Genomic DNA, 23589 nt, shown 5'->3' on the forward strand with positions numbered 1-23589 from the left:
TTGTTTGATAGATCTCAATTAGATCTAAAATATGATGTTTTCGAAATTATGCAAAACATTATAGATTGTGAGATATAGACAATTTTTTAAAAGACATGTATGTCGAAATTGGACAAGCAAACTGGGACGGAGGGAGTAGAATTTTTTTCGTACCTTTTTAAAAAAATATATGATTTATTCTCTTTCATTTTTAATAGATTATTTTTAAAAACTTTGAAAGGTTGTTGATATAATGCAATTAATTATTTTCTGTATTAATATCACTAATAGTAATTTTGTACTCCACGCATAATCTTTAACTTAATTTTTTTTTATATTTTTTGAGTGGATCATTGACTTCATTAAGATAATAAAAAAGTATAGCATTGTAAAAATATTTATCTCCTTTTAAGTTGAATGAATCATTAAGTTTGCTAAGATAATAAAAAAATAAACTCCTATTTTGTTTCATTTAGTTAGATGTTTGAATGTAGATGTGGAGGAAGGCTATCAGGAGGGTAGAGAGGTAAAAGCACAACTCCCCTTAACAAAAGTTAGCCAACACTACACCAACGAGCTCTTAGCTCAGTTAGCATCACCCACCATCTTCCTTAATGGAAGTCAGGGTTCGAGCCCCATGAGGGACAGTTGGGGTTCATGGCTATAGACAGTCTCTGGAATCCCTATAGACTAACTTGCTAACTCTATTTAACCCCCACTGATGTATATCGCGTGACCAAAATGAAATAGTTAGCCGAAACTACTAAGAGGGGAGGTCATTGCTATTTTTGAAATCCAAGAGAAGGTGTTTGTTATTGTCAGAAACCTCAGGGAGGTCAGTCTAATAGCAATGACCTCCCCTCAGATTGTCAAACGGTGGAGACCTCCATATTGTTCTTTCCCGCTGGATTCCGTGGACAAGAGGAGAATAACAAATGGAAGGAGAAAAACGTGTTCTTTTTGGCCCGTTTGGGTGAAAGAAAGTTTCACAGAATTACCAAGTGGGAATCTGGTATCTTCCCCTCGGTCCCCGGCTGGTCCAGCTCTTTCCTCCGTCTCTCTCCTCTCGTCTCCTCTCCTTTCCTCCGTTCGTGACTGCGAGATGGTTGAGACTCTCTCCTTAAAAAAAGAAGACCTTCCACTCTCCCATTTTTTTGGGCTTCGAAGACCCAAATCGGGATATTGGCTCTTGCATGGAGACCCTGGTTTATTTGATTCGGGCGGCGGTTTTTTGAGCTCTCTAACGGCGACGATGAAGGCTGAAGGCAAGATGCAATGGCAAACCTTCATCCACCCGCCTCCGTGATCGGAGTACTGCATACGACATCAACGCTGAGCGCTCTTCATTTCTTGTTGTGTTATTGTGTTTTTGTTGTTGTTATTATTATTATTTTTTTTTTTTTTTGTATTTTAGGACCGATAATATTTTTTGCACGCACGCTTGTATTTTGTTTTAATCAATATATGATATGTTTCACGTTCTTAAAGAAAAACAGCGGGGGCAGCTTGACTCAATTCTCTTTACTTCTGCTCTCTTTTCCCTTGGTGCCTTTTGGGATATTGATTAATTTTGTGGGAAATCCAGTATTTCCTTTTAAAATCCTTCAACTTTCAAAATGAATCATTACGGGTTGGTGATCGTGTTCACTAATTACTAAAATATTTTTAAGATTAAATAGTCATATAAAAATTCAAGTTCGAACATCTCTTTAAAATTACTTCTTACGTCCCAAATAGTGAAAAGAGACCAACAAATCGGGACAGAAAGAGTATTTAACTTCAAAACCAAATCCAAGAAAAAAAACTACCAGTATTAAGATTGTCTGAATTTTTGAGGTATAAAATTTCAAACTACTCAAGACTGACCGGTGGGTTACTTGGATTGAAGATAATCTGAAATCGATTCACGTCATAAATGAGATAGGATAATCTTGTTCGTCAAAAAAGTAGGTAAGTGTGAACTTTAAAAAAAAAAATTCATTAACCATGGGATTAGTTCAGACTAGTTTATCGATTTTTTTTTTTTTATATTCGTTACCGTGATTCAAGGTGACATCTGTCCAATTTACTCACGCCAATTGAATTGTAAAATGTCCTATATCATGGGATGAGATTCACGTGGGAGACTCATTTTTCCCACCCTTTCCTATCTTGCTCCTATTTTGCAAGAGAGCGATGTTAGAGCATCTCCGATCTTTGACTTCAAATTGGAGATATCAATTTTTTTTGAAGGATTATGTGGTATTATGGCATCTCCAATTTGACATCAAAGCCTTATCTTCAACTACCCTTATGTCAAATTCTATTTATTTGACATCAAGCTATCATTCTCCAACCATTAATGCTAACCCTTGTGTCAAACTTTGAAAGGAAAAGAAAATTTCAAATGTTCAAAATTTCAAAATCTAGCCAACTTTTGAAATTTGGCATTTGTGTCCATGCCTATCAAATTGGCATAAGAAGGTTTGCCTTCAAATCCACGTGGATTTGGCATCAAAGAAAGCTGTTAGGTTGGATTGAATTTTGGTGTCAATTTTTACCATTAAAATGTCCACGTAGAAATTGACATCTCCCATTGGAAACAAGCTTCAAAACATAACTCCAGACACAAACTGGATCCGGAGCCATTCGATGCATATGAGTTCACATGCATCAAATGGTTTTGGACATATTTATGTCCGGAATTGTGTTATAAAATTGTGTTTGTAGACTTTTTTGTTTCCAAGAAGCTGCCTTCTTTCCTATTCCACAGCTCTTACATTTCAAACTCCCAATTTGGATTCACATCCGATCATAACAAAGAAGGTTCCAGCACATTTTCTTCCTAAGGCTATGTTTGGATGATCAGAATCTTCAGTAGGAATACGAATATGATTGCTGGGAATTAAATTCCTAGAAATATAATACCCAAAATAATTTCATTCCGATGTTTGAATTGATAAGTAATCTTATGCAAGAATTAAGTATTTTAAAAATTTATCAAAGTCAAACATTTCTTCTTTTTTTTTGTCGATTGAGCTTGGAATCTAAAATTACCATGGGTAAGGGAGAGTGCGGATTCCAACTCAGTCTGGAATGTGATTCCTGATTGGACATGTCATTGAGAATCACATTCATATTCCTATTTCTTCCAAACATGGGAATCGTGGAAGTTAAGCTACCAACTCTCCCCAAAGTTTAAGCTATTAGAGCATCCACATTATGATAAGCAAATGAGTGAAGTTATGTAAACTTAACAATAATGCTAAAAAAACACCACATATTGTAATAAGCAAAGTTACAAGTCTATTAGCAAATAACCAATTCCATCCATTCCATAACCAAACTTGACAACTTTTACCAATAACCAAATTTGGATTTTTTGTAAACGAGTTTCAATCACGCACCTGACCACACCAAATTATTCGTCTCGACAAGACAATTCCAAAATGGAAGGCTTGTCGCTATAAACCTCCTCACGCGCCGCCTAAAGAGGCTACTCGTAAGATCCATTCGCATCACCCGCTGAACGCGCTAAATCAAGTAAATGTGCGTGATTTCATGCGCAGCCGCGTGAAAATGTTTCTTGCGACCAGCTTTTCAATTTTGGAATCATCTCATTGAGACGAATAATTTGGTGTGGTCGAGTGCGTGATTGGAACTCGTTTACGATTGAACAAATGTGCATTGTGTATTGTGAGGTTTTTTTTGTTAAGGATGCAAAAATAATCAATGTGAAGGTAGAGATTGTTAAGTTTGATTATGAACTAAATGGATAATCAAATGCTAACGTGGCACACTTTGATTATTGGTTTTGATTATTACCATGCGGATGCTCATAGAGATGGGTCGAACAATGTATATCAAGCTCCGTCTTACACGTGGAGATGCAAATTTTCATTGACAAAATGAAGAGGAGAAGCATAATGCAACCAGGAAACAAATGCAGACAAAGGGACTTGAACCCAAAACCTCTTGCAACATGAGCTCTGATACCATGCTAAGCTACCAACTCTCTCAAAAGCTTAAGCTGTTAAGAGATGGGCCAAACAATGTATTTCAAGTTATCTAACAGAAATATGGCATCTCATTCCAATTGCTGTCACTTCCAAACGTCGGTATCATGGAAGTATGGCCGCATCACATTCCAATTTCTCTCCTAAAGATTTTCGTTATCCAAACTAAGCCTAACATTAAACATATCCGGCCTGTCCGATGTACCCAAAATAATAATAGTAGTAACAATACGAAGAAAAAAGATCCGGAGGTTGTAAAATTGGAAACAAAGGACAGCAGAGAGTTAACAAATGGAATGCAATTCACTAACTAAATAGCAGTGTTATTCTCAAGCTACAGTCGTATGCCAACTGCTTCCCATTTCCTACGAGTATAACCCAAATGATTCTACATCAAAATGGAAAATATATTCGCTCTTGGCCAAATTAGGCCAGACTGGCCCAGTATTTTTGTCATCGAAGGCTGATGAACGAAGAGGTACAACCATGTGCCGTTCGAAAGCGAAACAAAAGCTCATTGAAAGGGCATTGTTCCGAAGTTAGGAAGTGCTGCAGCGGCATTAGGTAGAGCGCCTGAACTACGTCGGAGTTAAGCTTGGGAGTGGTACCCTAATGCCATTCATCGCAAAAACCACCAAAAATCGGCAATAAACATGCTTAGGGTAACCTGCCAGCGCAGTACATGAAAAAAGTAAATACACAGATTAAGACATCGAAACTCCAGAGAATATATCAGCCAGGTGCAAATTTCACAAAGCACCTCTCATCGGTGTAATCAACAAGTAGGTTGGAAAACTTGCAAAACAAATCATAACTGGAAGAGAGAAGGAAAGGGGAGGGGGTGGGGTGGGTGGTAAAGAGCATCAAAATATTGACTTCACAAAAAAAGAACTCGTGTAACATTAAGAAGCTTACAACGGGAGACGAGGAAGGTACAGATTAGCAAATAATCAATTCATGAGCTTATGATACAACGATAGGATAAGCGAGTGACTCCAGGAAGTAAAATCATGATAGCAGGCAATGTATCTCATCTCACTCATCCAAAACAGAGAGGGAAGCAACAGCATCAACTACCAAGAAATTGGACTTGCAACAGCAACAACCACCGCACGTCATAGAAGCCTAGAATGACAAATTCATGGGCAACACATACAGCCAAAAACTTTTTACAGCTACCTGGAAAAATATGGCTTAGACCTTGTGTTCCACGACATGCATCCACTTAGTAGACGACCACTTCACAGGGCAACTACCTAATGAACAGTACTACTACAAAGCAAACAGAAGTCAGAGATTTTATTTGCCTACACGAGTGAGATAAAACTGCAGCAAAATGAAGTAGGGAATGGTCAACAGTGGTAAGCAAGTCCAAATCCGACAATTCAGATTTAACCATTCTGCAATATCATACGTAAACCTCTGTTTATAGTTGTTGACTAATTGTAGGGTACTGGGGATTCGAAATGCTTACCATGCAAACTGGATGGGCATAGTGTGGCATCAGATTCAGGCCTCATCCTCCAAAAGAGCAATGCATCCCCCATTCTTGGCTTCACTGAAAGGCCCTTGTTACTGCATTCAACAACTCATTCCTCCATAGTTCAGAAAGGGGAAGAAGATGGGTATTTAGGAATGTGAAATTTAAAGTTACCCCTCTTTTCTTCCAACTTATTGGTAAGTAAGTTATTCTTGTTTGAAAAATATAACCTAGCTTGCTGGTTTAATAGAACCAAGACAAAAAAAAAAATTTCTTGAAAGAATCTAATATAGATAAATCTGACGCTTCTAAAACTTTTTGGCAAATTTTCAACTGAATCGTACACGAGAATCTTCTTCATTTTTTCCCTCTTAAGTTTCAGTCGAAGAATTCTTTGCTTCTTAATCAAAGTGACTCATGGATTCCACATGATACACTTGGGACATACACATATTAGAGAGCTCCGGATACATTCATTCCGGATTTGTCCCTAGCACTTTTCTATCCATAATAACTAGCATAAACGGGTGCTGCACATGGGTTACAAAAATTTGACGATCAGAGAAATTAATTTAGTTGAACCAATTAGAATTTATATCAATAACTTCATCTTAAATCCGTCATTTATTGACTCCTAATCTGTAACTTGAACTAAAGTTGTACGGATCGATTCACTTACGAAATCCATGTCAAAATACTACATGCCCACTCGTTCCCATTGAAAGTTAATCTCATTGAAGTCAGAGCCCAGCACTTCAATAGGGGATCAACATTTCGAATCTCTCTACTTGCATGTGGTCTTTTTCTCAATGTTTTTCTTGAAAATTTTGTTCTCTCACTTTGAGAACCTCATTGTGATGGCGATTTAATGGGCTAAATTACAACATACTGCAATGCAAATATTTACAAAAGAATCAACTCAATTGATCACAAGATTCAAATGATGGTATACAAAACTCAACGTAGAACTACTATACATTTGAAGGAACATTGAACATTTTGAATGAATGAACTTCTTACATTTGGCCTAACAAATACTCCTAATATTTTGAAAGAGGCACCGTTCTAGACAATTGCGCTTCTCTGCTGTGAGCCACATCAAAAGGGTTATTGGTTCCTTCTGCATAACGGGCAAGAACTGTGCCTAGAACGCCACTTTGCGATGCAAGATCGATGAAACATGTGGTGACACAGTGGCAAGATTCCAGCCACTTCCCCAAGTTGAAAATCCTACACACGATGAAACAAGAAAGTCAAGAAACTCAAACACAAAACTAAGTTCGTGTTAAACCAATGTCCAAAAAAAAAAAGTTTGTGTTACAGCTAAGTCCTTATACGATTAGAGATTTGCTTGTTATGAGTCAATTAAGACATGATATCCTGGACAAAGTATTTGGACTTTGGAGGGCAAAACAATTGGAATACTGGGCTGAAAAAATGAGCAGGCCCAAGTTTGTACAGGCTATTGGGCCAAACAAAAGTTAGGGGCATGAGCCGGCCACTTAGGCTTTGACAGGCTTGGCTAAGGGATCTGAGCTCACCTGTAGAATGGTGGACATTCAGTCATTGGGCTGACGTGGCTACAAGGGTAGCACTGCTCGACCACATAGCAAAAATCGATGTGGTGCTCCGAAGACAGCATGTGGTCTTGGAGAGATTCAGAGGCGGTTACTGGAATATGATGTCAAGCCACGAGACCGTTATGAGGGCATGAGCTGAGCACGAGGTGTTTGGAGGCCAACTCACACTTCATTTATAGAACAAGCGATGAAACTCTAAAGCGGTACACTAGACACTTTACATCTACTATTGAGTACTTCCTTCCCGAGGAGGCCGACATAAGCATCAGAGTGTCATCCAACCAATCTCCTGCCGGTTGGCACTAGCATTGCCTTTACTTGTGTAGTTAGTCAAATCAAAGGAAGAGGCTGGATCAGAAAGCAGTTGTCTACACATTGGTAGATGGAGGAATCAATCCCACCACAGCGCTCATAAATTAGGACTACATATCAAACTTAGAGAAAGGAGGACTATCAGATTGAAAGATTTATACCTCAAGGCAAATTGGGCAAGAGATTCTGCTGCCTGAATTGTCGTATATGTTCTTGTGTGTCATTCTAGTCTTTGGGAGCAAATCAACTGAGCTTCTGGATGATACATTGGCTCCTCTGGCATCGATTAATCTCTGGACTTCATTGATTGTTCGAACAGTGTCCATGTGATCCTCTACATCCTAAAGTTGATGCATGTTTTTCAATACCAATTCTTAACTTTTCAAAGGCTTTTTCATTTTAAATGATTTGGGAATAGAGTTACCTGATTCCCTACTGGACCAAACAGTTCTCCCACATAAAGCATAGTTGGATTTAGAAGTGTTGAAATTACCACAATCTGCAAATATTGCATTTAGTGCAAAAATGAATTAGGAGTCGATGCATAATTCTGAGCATCTAATCTCTTTATCTGTAAGGATTATTCTAACCACCACTCAAAGGATATAGGATAATAGGTAAAAAGTCCATTGATATCCAAAAAAATGTGTATTGATATTTGTGAAAGTGTATTACTATCTGTGAAATATGCATTGATATCCAAAATTGTTTGTAATTATGTGCATATTATCCTCCGCCTAGTGGGTACTAGGCGGAGGTTAGCAAAACCAATTTAAATCATCCCATTTGTTCGTCCAGCTTTTTAGTTTAACATTTTCCAAAATACACGTCCACTTTGAAAAGTTAAAGCGTAAAATGTTTTTGGTTTCCACTTTCCACACAAGAAATGTCTGCTACTACTGGCAACAACAGGAGTAAAAGGTCAGAAATCAATACATATTCATTTGAATTTGAGCACATTGAATGCACGTCCTTTAAAACACTTGAACATGGCAGGATGAAGAGAGTTATAATGAACTAAGAAGATAGTATTGCAGCAATGATTAGGTATTGAGAGACTCACTATGTGAAGGAAGGACACAGGTCCATTGGCAAAAGAATTCCACAGACCAACTGAAGCTTTAAAGAACTCAAGGTAGAAATAAGCTCCGGCGATTGCTCCGGCAGCAGCCCCATGCAGGAGGCCCCTATTGCTTTTTAAGCCAAATAGTGCCCCCATCAATGCTGTAATTGCTCCTAATGTCGCCCCAACTACAAACATATGATCAAAAGAAAAATGTCTGAAACAGAATCCAATCCTCGCAATAAAGGTGTCATACATCTGAAGCAAGCTCTACCTCTATATGATTCATTAAGGCACTCAATGATTTCTTCTTTGCAAATATGGATGAGGCATGGCTAGGACATGATTTCCCAAGTCCTAATCAAATATTAGGCTAAGCCAAATGAAATGAAAACCTTCCAAAGTTATTATTACACTCATCAACGCTTACGCCAAGCATCTGAAATTTAGCAACTGAGTCCTTTATAACCAATGTTTTCTTTAGTTTTCCATTACCCTTTCGGCATTGGTCTTTCCAAGTTTTATTTGCTACAAAATTGGCCTTTTTTATTTATGTCAAACCAAACGCCTCTCTCAGTCCTATATTTTCTTTCTCTGCTCTCTTCTCTTCTCTTAGTCCAAGGCCCTCAGGAAGCCTTTGGTATGAGATTCTACTCTCACCTGCATGCTATCGACTTCTGTGTTATGACAGTCTAAAGGTTTTAATTGGGTCCCCGCTAGTAGTAGGACTGGTCTGCTGAATGAGTCTGTAGATTCGGCTAGATACCAAGTTACCAAAAAATTGATAGCTTCAGACACACAATAAGAGTATAAGGTGCAATAAGGAGTTGTCGATCATTGAGTTCAATAGTATTTTCAAGCTATTTTTGCCCTCTTGCATCGTAAAAAGATTCAGTTTTTTTCCGGTGTGCAACAACTCAATTAGTGACTACGTACTCCTCCTCCGATTATCACTCAATAAGAACGAAAGAAATGGAAAAGAAAGGTACTTACCAACTCCAAATAAGAACGTGAGAATTGCATAGAAAAGATTGCTAAGAACAGCAGAAACCACAGAGCTAATATACTCTATCCTCCTTTGATGATCAGCAGAAACAACACAACGGAAATCAGAAGAAGACCAAGCTCGCAGGGGCGAATTTGGGCATGCACAAACCTCCATTTTCTCACCTGAGACTAAAATCAAACGGATTATGTGCAGATAATACATATGGGTTTTGAATGAATCAATTTCTATCTACATGTGGTTTTGAAACGAAGGAGACGTACCATAATGTCTTGTCTTGCCCGCTGGATTCCGGTTCCGTGGACGAAAGGAGAAGAAATCAAAGGAGAAACGTGTTCTCTTTGGTCCGTTTTGGGTCAAAGTTTAAGTTTTAACAGAATTACAAGTGGGGACAACTTGACTCATTCTTCTCTCTTGCCCCGTGGTGCCTTTTTGATATTGACTTCTTTTTTTTTCTTTTTCTTTTTCTTTTTTTATCAGCTTTTTGATATTGACTTTGAGGGAAATCCAGTATTTCCTCTCTCATTCTAACGGGAATCATCCTTCAACTTTCGACACGAATCATTACGCATAAAAGCTTGAGCTCGTGTTTACTCGTTAAAAGATTATTTATGATTTACTTGTTATGTAAAAAATCAAGCTTGAACATCTCTTTGAAATTGCTAAACTTCCAAACCAAATCCAAACAAACCACTCAGATTGTTTGATTTATGAGGTATATATAAAATTTCAAACTATTTTTTGATATAAAATTTCAAACTATTTGAGATTGGACAGTGGGTTGGTTCGATTAAAAATTGTTTGAAATGGATTCGCGTCATAAATGTACACGAGGCTCCGAGAATAAGCTAAGCTTAAACACAAATAGCTAAGTTCGAACATTAAGAAAAAATGAATAATTAACCATTTGATTCGTTCAACTAATTTATTAATCTTAAGGCCCCATTCCAGACTCCCAATAAGTACTTATTTTTTAAAAAGACAATTTCAAGCCCAAAAATCACGTATTTATGCAAATAATTTTTCTATCAATACGGATCTTGTTTGATAGATCTCATCGAGATTTTTTATACGGTGTAAAAAATAATAAAATATTTTTTTATTTAAATCATTTTTTTATTTAAAAATGTAAAATAAGTTGCTTACTTTTTAAGAAGATTTCTAAAATGGGCCTTAAATCCATCGTAGTGACGCAAGGTTAGTAGATGCCTTAAATTAGGTGGGGCCTGCTTTGTTGGAATTTTAAGGTGACATCTCTCCAATTAGCCAAAGCTAAATTAGAAAAGTGGGCTTCCCAAACGTGAAAGTCTGGATGTCTGCGACTAATATTGAATTGTTTTTTGGTCAATAGGAGAAATAAATAAATTCGAAATACTAGTAGAGTACATGAGTCTAAGGTATATAACCTCTGGGCATCCGTCTTTAATTGAAAAGAAATATAACTAAGCATATTATCTAATGGTACATGTAACCTGACATCCATTTGTAATCCCAAATTTGCCAGCCAGTCCGCACATGCGTTGCCTTCCCGAAAGAAGCCATGTATGAATTGTAAATGTCCTATTCTAGTCAGTCATGAGATGTTTGTTTTAAGGGATAAAAAGGGCACATAGCTTTTGACCTGACATGAGTGAGATTCACGTGAGACTCATTTCTACCACCCTGTAGCATCTCCTATACTGGACTGGATCCAACATTGCTCCTATTTTCCAAGAAGCTGTTATTCTTTCCTTTTCGGCAGCTCTTACATTTCAAACCCCCAATTTGGATTCAAATCCTATCATGACAAAGAAGGTTCCTCCACATTTCTTCCGAACATAACACATATCTGATCTTTCCGATATACCCAAAAAGTTGACAATAAAAAAATAAAAAATAAATAAAAACACAGATCTGGCGGAGGTTGCAAAATTGGATACAAAGGACAGCAGAGAGTTAACAAATGGAATGCAATTCACTAACTAAATAGCAGTGTTAGTCTCAAGTTACAGTTATATACCAATCTATCAACTGCTTCTGATTTCCTATTATTCTACATTAAGATGAATAATATATTCACTCTTGGCCAAACCAGGCCAGTATTATTGTCATCAAAGGCCAAAGAACGAGGTACAACCATATGCCATTACAAAGCTAAACAAAAGCTCATCGAACATTGTTCCATAGTTAGGAAGTGTTACAGCAGCATTAGGGAGAGCGCCTGAAATTACGTCGGAATTTAGCTGGTAGTGGTATCCCAATGCCATTCATCGCAAAAACCACCAAAAATTGGCCATAAACATGTCCAGGTAACCTGCCAGCAGTACATGACAAAAGTAAATATGCAGATTAAGACGACGAAACTCCAGAAAATATATCAGCCAGGTGCAAATTTCACAAAGCATCTCTCATCGGTGCATTCAACAAGTAGGTTGGAAAACTTGCAAATGGAATCATGTCCAATGAGATTGCATACTGGAAGAAAGAAAGACGAGGAAGGTACAGTATGGCAAATAATCAATTCCTGAGCTTATGATACAACAATAGGATAAAGCGAGTTACTTCATGATCACAGACAATGTATCTCATCTTACTCATCCAATACCAGAGAGCAAAGTAACAGCATCAACTACCAAGAAATTGGGTTTGAACAGCAATAACTATACTTAATTAGCCAAGAATGATAAATTCATTGACAACACATAAAGCCAAGAGCTTTTACAGCTACCTGGATAGTTATGGGTTAGGCCTTGTATTCCTCGACATGCATCCACTTAGTAGACGACCACTTGTTTCCACTAATAACGGGACAACCACCTGATGAACAGTACAAAACAAATTATGTGCCTATAAACTGAGACAAAACAGCAGCAAAATGAAGTACGTAATGGTCAACAGTGGTAAACAAGACCAGTGTTCTAAATGGCGGCCGCTAGGCGCTTGGCGCCACCCTCCCGCCACGCCTATACCCCTTGGCGTTTGATTTGGCATCCTAGGAGGCTTGGCGGTGTTTGGCGGCGGTGTTGGAGGCCTAAAATGTATTGTATTAAACTAAAAGGGCTTAATATGTAATTATATATATATATATCTCCTCCACCTCCAGTCGATCGAAGAACTGAAGCCCTAGCCCCAACCCAGTGACCGAGATCCCATTGTCCATCGGCGTCGGTCAGTCGCCGACTCGCTGGTATGTCTCTCTCTCTCTTCTTTCTCTCGCGCGCGTCTCTCTCTTCTGTCTTCTCTCTCTCCCTCATCTATGCCTTGTTCTCCTCTGTATATCTTACCAATCTTTTCTCATCCATTTGACAGTCCCGACTTTCAAGCATAGACTTACATATGGTTCTGTGTACACTAACAGAACCCCATTAGTATAAAAAAAAAAAACCTTCGAATTGCTTGGCGCCGCCTAGGCGGCTTGGCGCTTGGCTGTGGGTCACCGCCCGACTAGCGCCAAGTGCCATTTAGAACACTGAACAAGACCAAATCGACACGTCGGATTTAACCATTCTGCAATATCATTAGTAAACCTCTGATTATATTTCTCGACTAATTGTGGGGGGGGGGGGGGGGCGTGGAGGGGATTCAAAATGCTTACCATGCAAACTGGATGGGTCTAGTGAGGCATCAGGCCTCATGCTCCAAAAGAGCAATGCATCACCCATCCTTGGCTTCACCGAAAGGCCCTTTTTACCGCATTCAGACAACTCATTCCACCATGGCACAGAACTAATGTTTCCTGTAGCTGCAGGAAAGGTGGTCTCACCCCCTTCTTCTACATCTGACCTACATCGTTAACAAGAAAAATGAATGCAGGGGTAAGAGTTATTTACAATTTTACATAAATCTCCACAAGACACATTTGGGGGAAAAGCTTCAACATTGTGCAATTTTTTCCAGGTGAAGAAAAATGTAAGGAGACGAGTTAAAACTCTTACAAATACATGAGGACGGTTGCTATTCTTTGGCCCCCATTTTTTGTGTTAAACTCATCAAGAAAGTAGTCAAAATGAGGCTCATATTTCTGTCCAACTTCATAGTGGAGAATTTGCAGTCCTTCTCCATGCTCTGTAAGTTTAAACGATGGAAATACAGAAACCAAAGTAAAAAACATGCAGAAAGGCTAGCCAGTGTATGTTATATGTCAAGTGTTAACGCACATTCATTTTCGCAGGTAGCTGCAAAACCAGTAAGTGCAATCACAAAAACAAAATGTTGTCTTAAAGATTACAACTAAGCAGTTCATGCCGCTATTTATCGCAAAGTGATCAAAGGGATTTTGAGAAAGTATTCACAAAAGGTTAACACCAAGTTTAGCTTATAGGGCTGGGACATTGCACCAAGGGATTTTTTGTCCATATGTCATCATTTGCAGCACTTTCATTCACTTATTTCCCGGCTTTTTATTTCAGTTTAGCATGGGTAGACTAATTATATTTGGTGACTGACTCAGGTGGTTGTGGTGGTGTCCTATTGCCAGCCAGGCAGCCATCAACTCTCTATTTGTAGTCAAAGAGATATACTGAACTTACTCCCTGTGTTGGCATAATGTCAAACCAAGAAGGTTTGGTTCAGAAACAGGAATGAAAAATCAGAAACCAATAAACAACTGCAAGCCTACGCACTAATCAAAACCGGAAATTGACCAAAATTACATAAAGCTACCTTCCTGATGAAAATATATCATCTAACCCAAAAATCTTACACTTAAATCTGAACAAAAGGTTTTGTGAGTTATGAACTCCATCACTTAGCTAGTTATCATCAAAAGGCAAACATAGAAGAATATAAGGAACATCTCATATTCCGAACAAATAAAAAAAAAATCCAATTTGTCATACCTACAGGAATAAAAGTGAAGTCTGCTATCCTTTTTTCTATGTTCCTGATGATTTTATCCCGTCCCCTCTTCAAAAACATTCCAGAACTCGTCCGCACCCTGCAAAAGAAAAAAAAAAAAAAATTAGTGCCACAATGATGCTAGAACAATAAAGGAATGAGAAGCACAAAAGTAAATCATTTTTCTGTCATGTTTGTTTCACAATGCAATGAGAGCACCGGCAGGGGGGTTGGAACTCAAACCTGCTATCTTTACTCTGACCAGTCTTGCTATCAACAACAGTTGACTTTGCCATATGAGGCTTGGCAAGTTTTATTAAGTATTCGCATTCCTCCTTGGACTGTTGAAAATAGCATCAAAATCCAACATTCATTCACTTCATGACAATGCAACTTTAAAAATAAAAAAATAAAAAGGTGCAGAACAACTCAAAGTCAAGGTTCATCTCAACAAATTAATCAAGCAAGAACAACCAAAGATTGATACACTGGCTGCTTTAGTTGAGGAATGGTATGGGGGGCGAAGAGAGGCAGAGCGGAAAGAGAGCTCTTCAAGTTCCAGAAAACTTCTTCTAAATATTCAAGATACAATTCTCATTTTAGTCTATCAGATAGACTTCTAGGTGTGGGGGTGGGGGGGTGCTACTTTATTTACCAACGGGCTGCCTAATAGGGTGACAACCAGAACAATTTCATATTGGCAGCAGGGAAAAAAAAACAGGCATAAATTGTTGAGAATCAATACAAACCAGAAACTGGCGCACACAAGCAGGGCAAAGTTCTACATGCTTAATAACCAATTCTTCTACAATTCTGATTCTGAATTTAGCATTTCTTAGCAATCACAATCACAAAAGTCTCGTTGACAATAGAGAAATTTAGGAAGTTTTAGGAGCTTGCTTTTATGGAAAAGTCTTCCTTTTACCAATATCTAACCGTGTTCCTTGTTTTTAGCACATCTTATTATTATTATCAAGTTTCCAGATTTTGCGCTTAAACTCAAAGCTGCCAATTTTGTTATGAGTTCTTATTTGCTCCTTTTTGTTCACATGGTTACCAAGAAATAGCTTTGTTTGGTTCCTACAAGAATTAGGACTACTAATATTATAACTAACAGCCCCTTTGGATCGTAAGAAAGGGTTTGATAAGAAAGGCGAGCCCTTTCTCATCAAATGGTATGAGATTGGGAGAAAAAGGAGAAAGAAACAATCAAAAAATATCAATTTTGCACTTTTCTCTCCATTTTGTCACTAAACCCTAACCCTTTCTTTTCTTTTCTTTTCTTATCAAATTCATCAATCCAAAGCATTTTACATCAGGAATAACGCAGATTTATCTTATTCTTTTTTTTGTGAAGTTTTAAGCCCTCAATCAGGGCTAAAAACTAACAAACTGTATCTTGAAGGTGAATAGAGAACTCACCAAGAAATTATGATAAACGAACGCTCTAGGCTCCCAAGAAATGATTTCAGTCCACTGCTCTCCTCTCTTCCCCAACACATCACCACCACCCCTACAACACCATTCAAATAAAAATGAATACACATACTTCATACTCCTTCTGTCTCATTTTGTTTACTATCTACGAAATGCCGTGTCATTTTACAATAAATACTTCCCGTCAAAGAAGTACGGAAAATTATCTTCAAAGCACGTTATTTTTTAGGCCTTACTCTTTTAGGAAATGCATTTGTTAAAAAGTGTATTCATATCTGAAAAATATAAGGTATTTTCGCGCAATTTTCGAACCAAAATATAAAGTACTTTCGTGCATAATTTTTGGTGTCAAGAAATTCAAAAAATTATGCACGAAAGTAACTTATATAATGGTTCAAAAATTGCATATAAAAACATGGTGGACAAACCATTTAGGAACGGAGGGAGTACTAATATCCGTGAGATTGGATTGTTACTGTGAAGTGTGTATCGAAATTCAAACACTTATTTGGCATTATATAGCCAAAAGAATAAGCTTTCCCACCGGAAGCAAACAAAATGAGACGGACGGAGTATTAAACAGACACAATTAATTCGAAGCGAATAAAAACAAATTCGGAATACGTACCAAACCCCAGCCCTGCGGCCGAACTTGAAGCTGCCGCCGATCCCGGGAGGAGCGTCGTCGGAGCTAACGGGGAGAGAGAGAATGCCCAGAGCGAGAAGAATCAAGAGGACTAAGGTCAGCATCAGGAGCATCGAGAGGACGAGGGCGACGGTGGACGACGATCTCTTGGCGTGGTGATGCCGCGTACTAGTGTTCCTTCCCTTCGCCATTGGAATTGGCCTGATTCGAGGTTTGGAGTTTGATTGTTTGATACAAATCCTAGGTTTTTTTGAAGAAGAAATAGGATCGGATCCGTGGGAAGAATTGGAATTGGAATTGGAATTGGAAGTGGAAGAAGAGTTGGATTTCGATTCTACCTCTTGTTCCTGGTTTTACTGTCGGTTTCGGTGGGCATAAATGAAACGTCGGGATAAAGTAGGAGTAATTTTACGGTGAAAAGACTTGAAATTTGACTAGTGTCCCATGCTTTGCCTATTACTTCAAAAAATAGCTCAATCTTTGATTTGAGATTGCAAAGACTTATACCATGTGTAATGTACAATATTTTTATGGGTTGAAATTTTGATACCAATAAAAATAATTTTGACATTATCGCTGCTTGAAAATCATATAGTGGAGAATTAGTCTATTTTATCTTTTTGCACTTTTTTCTTTGTGTTTATGATCTTCGCACGTGAAAAGAGACTTTAATTAGTGTAGGTAGTTTGATAATTTCATATGAATAAATTCAAGGAAAAAAGGTGCAAGAAAATAAAAGGAGTACAAAAATCATATTTCTTCTTCAAATGCATAATCTTTCCTTGTTTTTACCTCATCCGATGGCTATTTAATCCGAACTAAAAACAAAAACCAAATACCGGTTATTTATAGTGACCTAAAATACATATTTAAGTCCTTATTTGGTAAAACGAACAGCCCATTGATTTAACAAAAACTAGTAATCCAGTTGACATATCAAACAGAAACTAAGAATTCTGTTCACGATACACTATTTATTTCTCTTTTTTGATTGAACGAATATCGAGTAATACTCTGAATTTCGGATCGACATACACCAATTACTTTTGGCTCAGAAATTGAAGTGAAAGTGTGAAGACCAGACAAGGGTGTGTACTATGACTAGGGATGCAAACGAGCCGAGCTATCTCCTTGTTCAGCATTCCCAGTCCTCTCACATTCTCCCCTCGTCGTCTTCATTATTTTGGAAGGTCTCTATAAGAATTGAACCCCACCTCTCTATGTTGCACAATTTCTACCTTTCTTCAGCCCAGTTCTCCCTCACAAAACTTTCACCAACCACCTTAGCAACACATCTACAGTAACAAGAAAACAAACACATCTATTAGTCTCGAAATTTAAGTTCAACCACAGCACTACCAGAAAAAAGGAAGAATTTGCAAGACAAAAGTTAAATCTTGAAGCAAAGAACAGCATTCTCATAACAATAAGCAGCAAGAAACAAGGAAGCCATCTTAATAATAATAGCAGGAAATTGAGTTTAGCTCCCCCATTGTTGGTTGCAGTTTTGACACCTGCCACCAGTTTAAAAAACTATTGCAGCCACTAGGAGTTTGTCCGGTTATAACTTCATGGTCTCATAATTAGTTGAGGTGCATAAATTGACCTAGACACCCGGTTATCAAACAATAATAACAGGAAAAACGTCACGCTGGATACCTATTGATGTGCTTGGTCCACTTAAACGAAGATAAAAGAAGAGTTTGGCCCTTAGGAGAATTTCCTCTTGTTTCTAAATGGCACAACAGATCACAAGAAAACCAAACATATCAAGGCATCAAACATTCCGAACTTTCTATCTGCTGAATCTCATCGTGTAATGTGGTGGTGAAGTCCAATCAATTCTAGGAGTTAGATTAGAACAGCTTGTTTTACAACTTTTTTTTTGGTTAACAGATTGTTTTACAACTTTTATTTCCTAAAAACCTGCATATACCATGCCTCTCCTTTTTACCATGCCCCAACCTTTTCTCTCCCTTGAAAGCATGTGAGAATGGTGGACACTCGATTAAACTTCAAATCCGCTAAAACATAAGTACTGATACAAACCCCCCTTGCTTCCTTAATGACGGCATGACCTTCCCCGAGAAATCCTGAATTTTCCAACCAAAACACCAGTACCCCAACAGCTAACAACAAGCAGAACTAACAAATTTCTGCAACTCATTCCCTGCAATGCACCTGGCTCATCCTATGATCAAACAAGATAAAGATAAAAACCAGCAATTTCTCTGTGTTCCAAAATCCAGATTTGCAGTGACCTGCATTATATTTCGCAATCCTTTTTGTTTAGACAACGCCTAAAGGGCATACATCTAAAACCATAGGTGGAAAAACTTAAGTAGATCAATAAGGTTTGTCCCACTCAAACTCCACCAGCTTCCCTAAATATAACCAAACTGAGCTTTAACTCGCTTGGTTAAGTCTCAATTAATAGGGTATGCTACATGAATTAGTTTCCTTGCATTGCGATGGACCATGAAGTTAGTACCTCAGCATATCCCACGTTCATAATCATTCATAATCAGATGATTCAGATTCATCTAAGGTGGTCCTGTATGTGCTTGGCGGCAGCTACCTAAGGCTAAATTCTCCTTTTTATCCGGACCGAAACAGGATGTGTGGAAGATCCCAAAATGAAATAGATTTCATGATTGACAAATCAGAAATCAGCTTCTTCTTCTTTTTTATAACTCAAGCGTCCAGGCCAGCTTAAGCGCACCTCGACTAATATTGTGGCCCAATCTCACCGCCCACTTGCAGAGAGGCCAATTGAAGCTGGAGCAATTGCTCCATGTGGACTGGCCCCAAAGGAGTTAATAGCACATGTGAGATTTCAAACCTGACATCTCTAGAAGGAGCAAACCCCCAAGACACATGCCTTGGCCATCAGGCCGACCCGTAGAAGAAAATCAGCTTCGTAATTCATTGATACAACAATCAAGCACATTGAGACATATCTAAATACTTATCCATCGTTTAGGGTTTAAAATGGAAGAATTTACCATAATCATCGTCGATTCCGATCCCCTTTCTCTTTATCAATCTGCTCCCTTTGTTTCTGGGCAAGCTTATCGAGAGCCGACTGCACAGCATCGCGCCCTCCAATCAACAGCCGGGTCACGACCTCCGGATCCCTCTCGAACCGGGCCGCCTCGAACTCCTTCCTGGCGTTCTCCCTAAGCACGTCGCGCCACAGCACGCCTCGCGAGTCGGCCCAGACGAAGAACCGGGTGGCCCGGAGGATGTCTCGGTACAGGCTCAGCGCCTCGCGCCGCGTGCTGGTGAGTCGCTGCCGAGTTAGCAGGTCGGCTTCTTCGTCGTCGCGGGTTTTCTCGTTCTTGACGACGTGTCGGTCTAACAGCTCGTCGATTGTGTCTGGGCCGTGGTGGATGAGTCGACGGTGAAGGATGAATGGGTTGGTGGGGACGTGATGGAGAGAAATTGCGAGGTTTCTGCAGGTCCCGACGGCGGGGCGCATTTTCGCTCCTCGGCTTTGGGCGGTTGGGGTCAAAGAGCGAACGGAAACTAATTCTTTCCTTCCTTCTATCCCTAGCTAGTCTCTATCGTGCACTTTTTTCCTTGGGAAATTCCATGTGCAAAGAAAATCCGAAAATTATTCTTAAAGAGCAAATCAATGATACAGATTTACTTTAAAGTACATTTGTACCGTTGATTTTCTTTTTTGGGTAATTTTTAAATACATTTTCTTTGTATCTAGTACTTTCCGTTTTTTCTTCCCTTTGATTTTTGATAAAGCACCGTTCTCGTCGAATTCTTGTTCGTTTGTTAAAAATTTATCCAAATGGACCTGCTTCTTGAACAAACTAAATTTATACTTTTTCCGTCCCTTTTTAAATGTCTCGCTTCGTAACTCCAACTTTTTAAGAAAACATCATCATTATATCTTTCACATCAACTTTTACCTCCACTTTCCCTATTTACCCTCTATGGAGACATCATCATTACATTTTTACTCACTGACTTTTCAAAATGGAATTTACTTTTAGAAGCAAAATAGAAAATATACCAACTTTTACCCACTAACTTTACAAAATGAACACTTATTAAGAGGCAGCCCAAAATAAAATACTGGACTTTAAAAAGGAGACGGAAGGAATACAAATTTTGAAGCTTGTTAAGCTTTTAAAACAAGCTTCAACTAGCTTATAGTCGGCTCAAGCGGCTTATAATTATAAGAAATTCAAGGTACTCAATATCGACTTGAGTTCGGCTCGGTTAAAACTTGTTCGAGATCGGCTCGTCTTATAAATATGCTATGATTGAATATATTTTGAAGCTCGCTGAATTTTCAAACCATGCTCATGATGCGTTAGACTCGTTTATCACCCTTAAAATAAGCGGTACTAATTTCATTTTGTCGATAAAAAAAAAAATTGTTCTGAACAACAAATCAAAACTCGCTGCATATTTCATCGGAGGAGTGAGGTTACCTCACCACCCAAGATGAGAGTGAACAAAATTACTCTATGATGGAAAGTGGAGGTCAATTAATGCAATATTAACAAATTTAATGTAGACTAGGCTCTGTTGGAATCTAAGAAAAAGAAAATGGGCTAAAAATGAGAGAAAAATTTACTTTTCATTAAACTTAAAATTTTTATTTTCTTCTTTCTTTCTCTTCCAACCAAATAATATAAGGGCAATTTTTTTAATTTTCCTTTTTTCTTTTCCTTAAGTTTCGAACAGAAGGATGGGGGTTATCATTATAACGAGAACCAAAACATGAGCAGCAGAGTGTAATTTTTCAGTACCTGAGGGGTTACTATTGGAATAGGAGAAAATCAATGAGGAGGTCATTGTACTCTACACCTTCACTAAAGCTTCAACATTTCGGAGCAGTAGTCGCCGCTTCGCCTGCCAAAACCAGTGAAGCTCCGAAGAAAAGACACCAATGGCGATCATCAAATCAAAGCTACACTTATACCTTCCCCCTCGTTTTCTCTCTCCTCTCTCTACCCACACCCTCACCTTCAAATCCCACTTCTCTTCTTCCCCGTCTCCACAGCCACCCCTCCAACACGACGCCGTAAACGACGACGAATCACCCACCACTCCCATCCCTCTCCTCTCACCGTCAGAAACTCTACTCGCCGAGCAATTTCACTCCCTCATCAAAGACCACCACCGCAAAAACCCCGACCCAAACCCTAACCCTAGCCCTAACCTCACCATCCCATCTCTCTCCTTGTCCTTCTCCGAAGCCCTAACCCTACCCCTCTCCACCTCCGTCGTCCGCCGTGTGGTCGAGAAATGCGGCGCCGTCCGCCACGGCATCCCCTTCCCCCAAGCCCTAGCTTTCTTCAACTGGGCGATGGCGAACACCGGTTTCCCCACCTCTCCTGAACCCTACAACGAGATGATCGACCTCGCCGGGAAGGTACGTCAATTCGACATCGCTTGGCACTTGATAGCTTTGATGAAATCGCGTGGCGTGGAAATTGGGATTGAAACTTTCTGTATTCTGATACGGCGGTACGTGAGGGCTGGATTGGCCGCTGAGGCAGTCCACGCGTTTAACCGGATGGAGGAGTATGGATGTGAGCCTGATCGGATTGCGTTTTCTGTGGTGATTAGCATTCTTTGTAAGAAGAGAAGGGCTACTGAAGCCCAATCGTTTTTCGATAACTTGAAAGTGAAGTTTGAACCTGATGTGGTTGTTTACAGTAGCTTAGTTCATGGGTGGTGTAGGGCAGGCAACATCTCTGAGGCCGAGAGGGTGTTTCGTGAAATGAAGACGGCTGGGGTTAAGCCGAATGTGTATACATATAGTACGGTGATTGATGCGTTGTGTAGAAATGGGCAGATTACGCGTGCCCATGATGTTTTTGCGGAGATGATTGATGTTGGGTGTGAACCAAATTCAGTTACTTTTAATAATATGATGAGGGTGCATGTTAAGGCTGGCCGGACTGAGAAGGTCTTGCAAGTGTATAATCAGATGAAGAGGCTTTCTTGTCCAGCTGATACGATTACGTATAATTTTATCATAGAGAGTTATTGTAGAGATGGGAATATAGAAGATGCAGTTAAGATACTCAATACGATGGTCAAGAAAGGGTGTACTCCTAATGTGTATACCTTCAATCCAATCTTTGGGTGTATTTTGAAGTCAAAGGATGTGAATGCTGCTCATAGGATGTTTGCCAAGATGAAAGAATTGAAATGTAAGCCCAACACGGTGACGTATAATATGCTGATGCGGATGTTTGCTGATTCGAAATCAACTGACATGGTTCTCAAGCTTAAGAGAGAAATGGATGATAGTGAAACTGAGCCTAACGTGAATACTTATCGGGTTCTTATTTCTATGTATTGTTCGATGGGGCACTGGAACAATGCTTATAAATACTTCAAAGAGATGATGGAGGAGAAGTGTTTGAAACCGGGTCAATCAGTTTATGAAATGGTTTTGCAGGTGCTGAGGAATGCAGGGCAGATAAAGAAGCATGAGGAATTGGTAGAGAAAATGGTGGATAGGGGATTTGTTACTCGTCCATTGTAGAAGGAGCATGATGTTTTGTAATCTTTAACTCTATCATAGCTAGCATACCGAGTTCTTTCATGGCACTGTGTTGTGGTTGCTTAAAAGTTGGGAATTTTGGATTATATCTCAGATATTCATGTACAAGTTTTGGGAAAATTATCAAGTCATTAAGTTCAGATGTTTACTGTTGTCAATAGTGAATGTTATCATTGTATCCTGGAATAATAGTGGTTCTGTTCATATTGTCCGAATGGGAGATTGTCATGGTATCGTAGAACAATGGATCGTGAAGTCTCCGTGGGATGATGGGTCGATGAAGGAGCTCAAAAGGGGTGCTACTTTTATTACCCCTTGCCAAGCTCAGTTCAACCAAGTCTATATGCTTCTTTCAACATCAATAAAATCGAGGCTGCTATAGTTCCTTGAAAACTGTGATGATCTGTTGTGGGCTGGAGCCTTAGAACAATACGATTCCCTTGGAAAGCAGCTATTGGTAGGATGGCAACCACCTGGGCTGTGGAGGCATTCTGGGAAGCTGTCACTCTTGAGGGGGATTTCCAAGCTCACTTCTGGTCCATTTCCTTGATGATTGAATTCCAATCAACTAGCAAGTGCCATGTTATTTCCACATGATCTAATAATTACACTGCTTATTTCTTTGATTCTAGTTTACACCCAACTAGCTTGTTCCATTGCAATAGGTCTTTCTTTTATACACAACGTGAGATTGCAGAGTCTCTGAATTCAACATGCTTCAATGGATAAGGA

The 23589-nt window shown here is 39.0% G+C and overlaps 4 protein-coding genes across 5 annotated transcripts; 1 reads left to right on the plus strand and 3 right to left on the minus strand.

The window, feature by feature from the left end:
- Positions 1–6356: 6356 nt before the first annotated feature.
- Positions 6357–9817, minus strand: LOC131334492 (NEP1-interacting protein-like 1). Of its 2 annotated transcripts, XM_058369527.1 has the most exons (6): positions 9679–9817; positions 9403–9585; positions 8410–8597; positions 7771–7845; positions 7508–7687; positions 6357–6684 (listed from the first exon to the last, which is right to left on the minus strand). In XM_058369527.1, the coding sequence occupies exons 2-6, from the start codon at positions 9569–9571 to the stop codon at positions 6562–6564; spliced, it is 735 nt and encodes a 244-aa protein (XP_058225510.1). In that variant the 5' UTR covers positions 9572–9585; positions 9679–9817; the 3' UTR covers positions 6357–6561. The 2 variants fall into 2 exon arrangements, with proteins under 2 accessions (XP_058225510.1, XP_058225509.1); XM_058369526.1 differs by lacking the exon at positions 9679–9817 and having other exon boundaries at positions 9403–9651.
- A 1533-nt stretch (positions 9818–11350) lies between these two features.
- Positions 11351–17052, minus strand: LOC131334493 (probable prolyl 4-hydroxylase 3). Its single transcript, XM_058369529.1, has 8 exons — positions 16296–17052; positions 15653–15743; positions 14474–14571; positions 14233–14330; positions 13330–13459; positions 12990–13177; positions 12123–12211; positions 11351–11708 (listed from the first exon to the last, which is right to left on the minus strand). Exons 1-7 carry the CDS (start codon positions 16502–16504, stop codon positions 12138–12140), a joined length of 888 nt encoding a protein of 295 aa, XP_058225512.1. The 5' UTR covers positions 16505–17052; the 3' UTR covers positions 11351–11708; positions 12123–12137.
- A 141-nt stretch (positions 17053–17193) lies between these two features.
- LOC131334494 (uncharacterized) lies at positions 17194–19892 on the minus strand. Its single transcript, XM_058369530.1, has 2 exons — positions 19319–19892; positions 17194–17608 (listed from the first exon to the last, which is right to left on the minus strand). The coding sequence occupies exon 1, from the start codon at positions 19792–19794 to the stop codon at positions 19324–19326; it is 471 nt and encodes a 156-aa protein (XP_058225513.1). The 5' UTR covers positions 19795–19892; the 3' UTR covers positions 17194–17608; positions 19319–19323.
- A 1250-nt stretch (positions 19893–21142) lies between these two features.
- LOC131334495 (pentatricopeptide repeat-containing protein At1g20300, mitochondrial) lies at positions 21143–23072 on the plus strand. Its single transcript, XM_058369531.1, has one exon. It carries the CDS (start codon positions 21229–21231, stop codon positions 22837–22839), a length of 1611 nt encoding a protein of 536 aa, XP_058225514.1. The 5' UTR covers positions 21143–21228; the 3' UTR covers positions 22840–23072.
- Positions 23073–23589: the final 517 nt, after the last annotated feature.

This window comes from Rhododendron vialii, chromosome 7a, assembly GCF_030253575.1.
Source record: "Rhododendron vialii isolate Sample 1 chromosome 7a, ASM3025357v1".
Taxonomy (NCBI): Eukaryota; Viridiplantae; Streptophyta; class Magnoliopsida; order Ericales; family Ericaceae; genus Rhododendron; species Rhododendron vialii.

Bases quoted from the DNA above. Each gene is read 5' to 3' on its own strand.
- LOC131334495 (XM_058369531.1), top strand. From the start codon at position 21,229: ATGGCGATCATCAAATCAAAGCTACACTTATACCTTCCCCCTCGTTTT.
- LOC131334494 (XM_058369530.1), bottom strand. From the start codon at position 19,794: ATGCGCCCCGCCGTCGGGACCTGCAGAAACCTCGCAATTTCTCTCCAT.
- LOC131334492 (XM_058369526.1), bottom strand. From the start codon at position 9,619: ATGTATTATCTGCACATAATCCGTTTGATTTTAGTCTCAGGTGAGAAA. The intron at 8,598-9,402 runs GTAAGTACCTTT...ATATGTTTGTAG, and splicing joins CACGTTCTTATTTGGAGTTG to TTGGGGCGACATTAGGAGCA. The intron at 6,685-7,507 runs GTATAAATCTTT...CATCGTGTGTAG, and splicing joins CTTGCCCAATTTGCCTTGAG to GATTTTCAACTTGGGGAAGT.
- LOC131334493 (XM_058369529.1), bottom strand. From the start codon at position 16,504: ATGGCGAAGGGAAGGAACACTAGTACGCGGCATCACCACGCCAAGAGA. The intron at 13,460-14,232 runs GTATGACAAATT...TTAAACTTACAG, and splicing joins CTTCACTTTTATTCCTGTAG to AGCATGGAGAAGGACTGCAA. The intron at 12,212-12,989 runs GTAAGCATTTTG...ACTGTTCATCAG, and splicing joins AGACCCATCCAGTTTGCATG to GTGGTTGTCCCGTTATTAGT.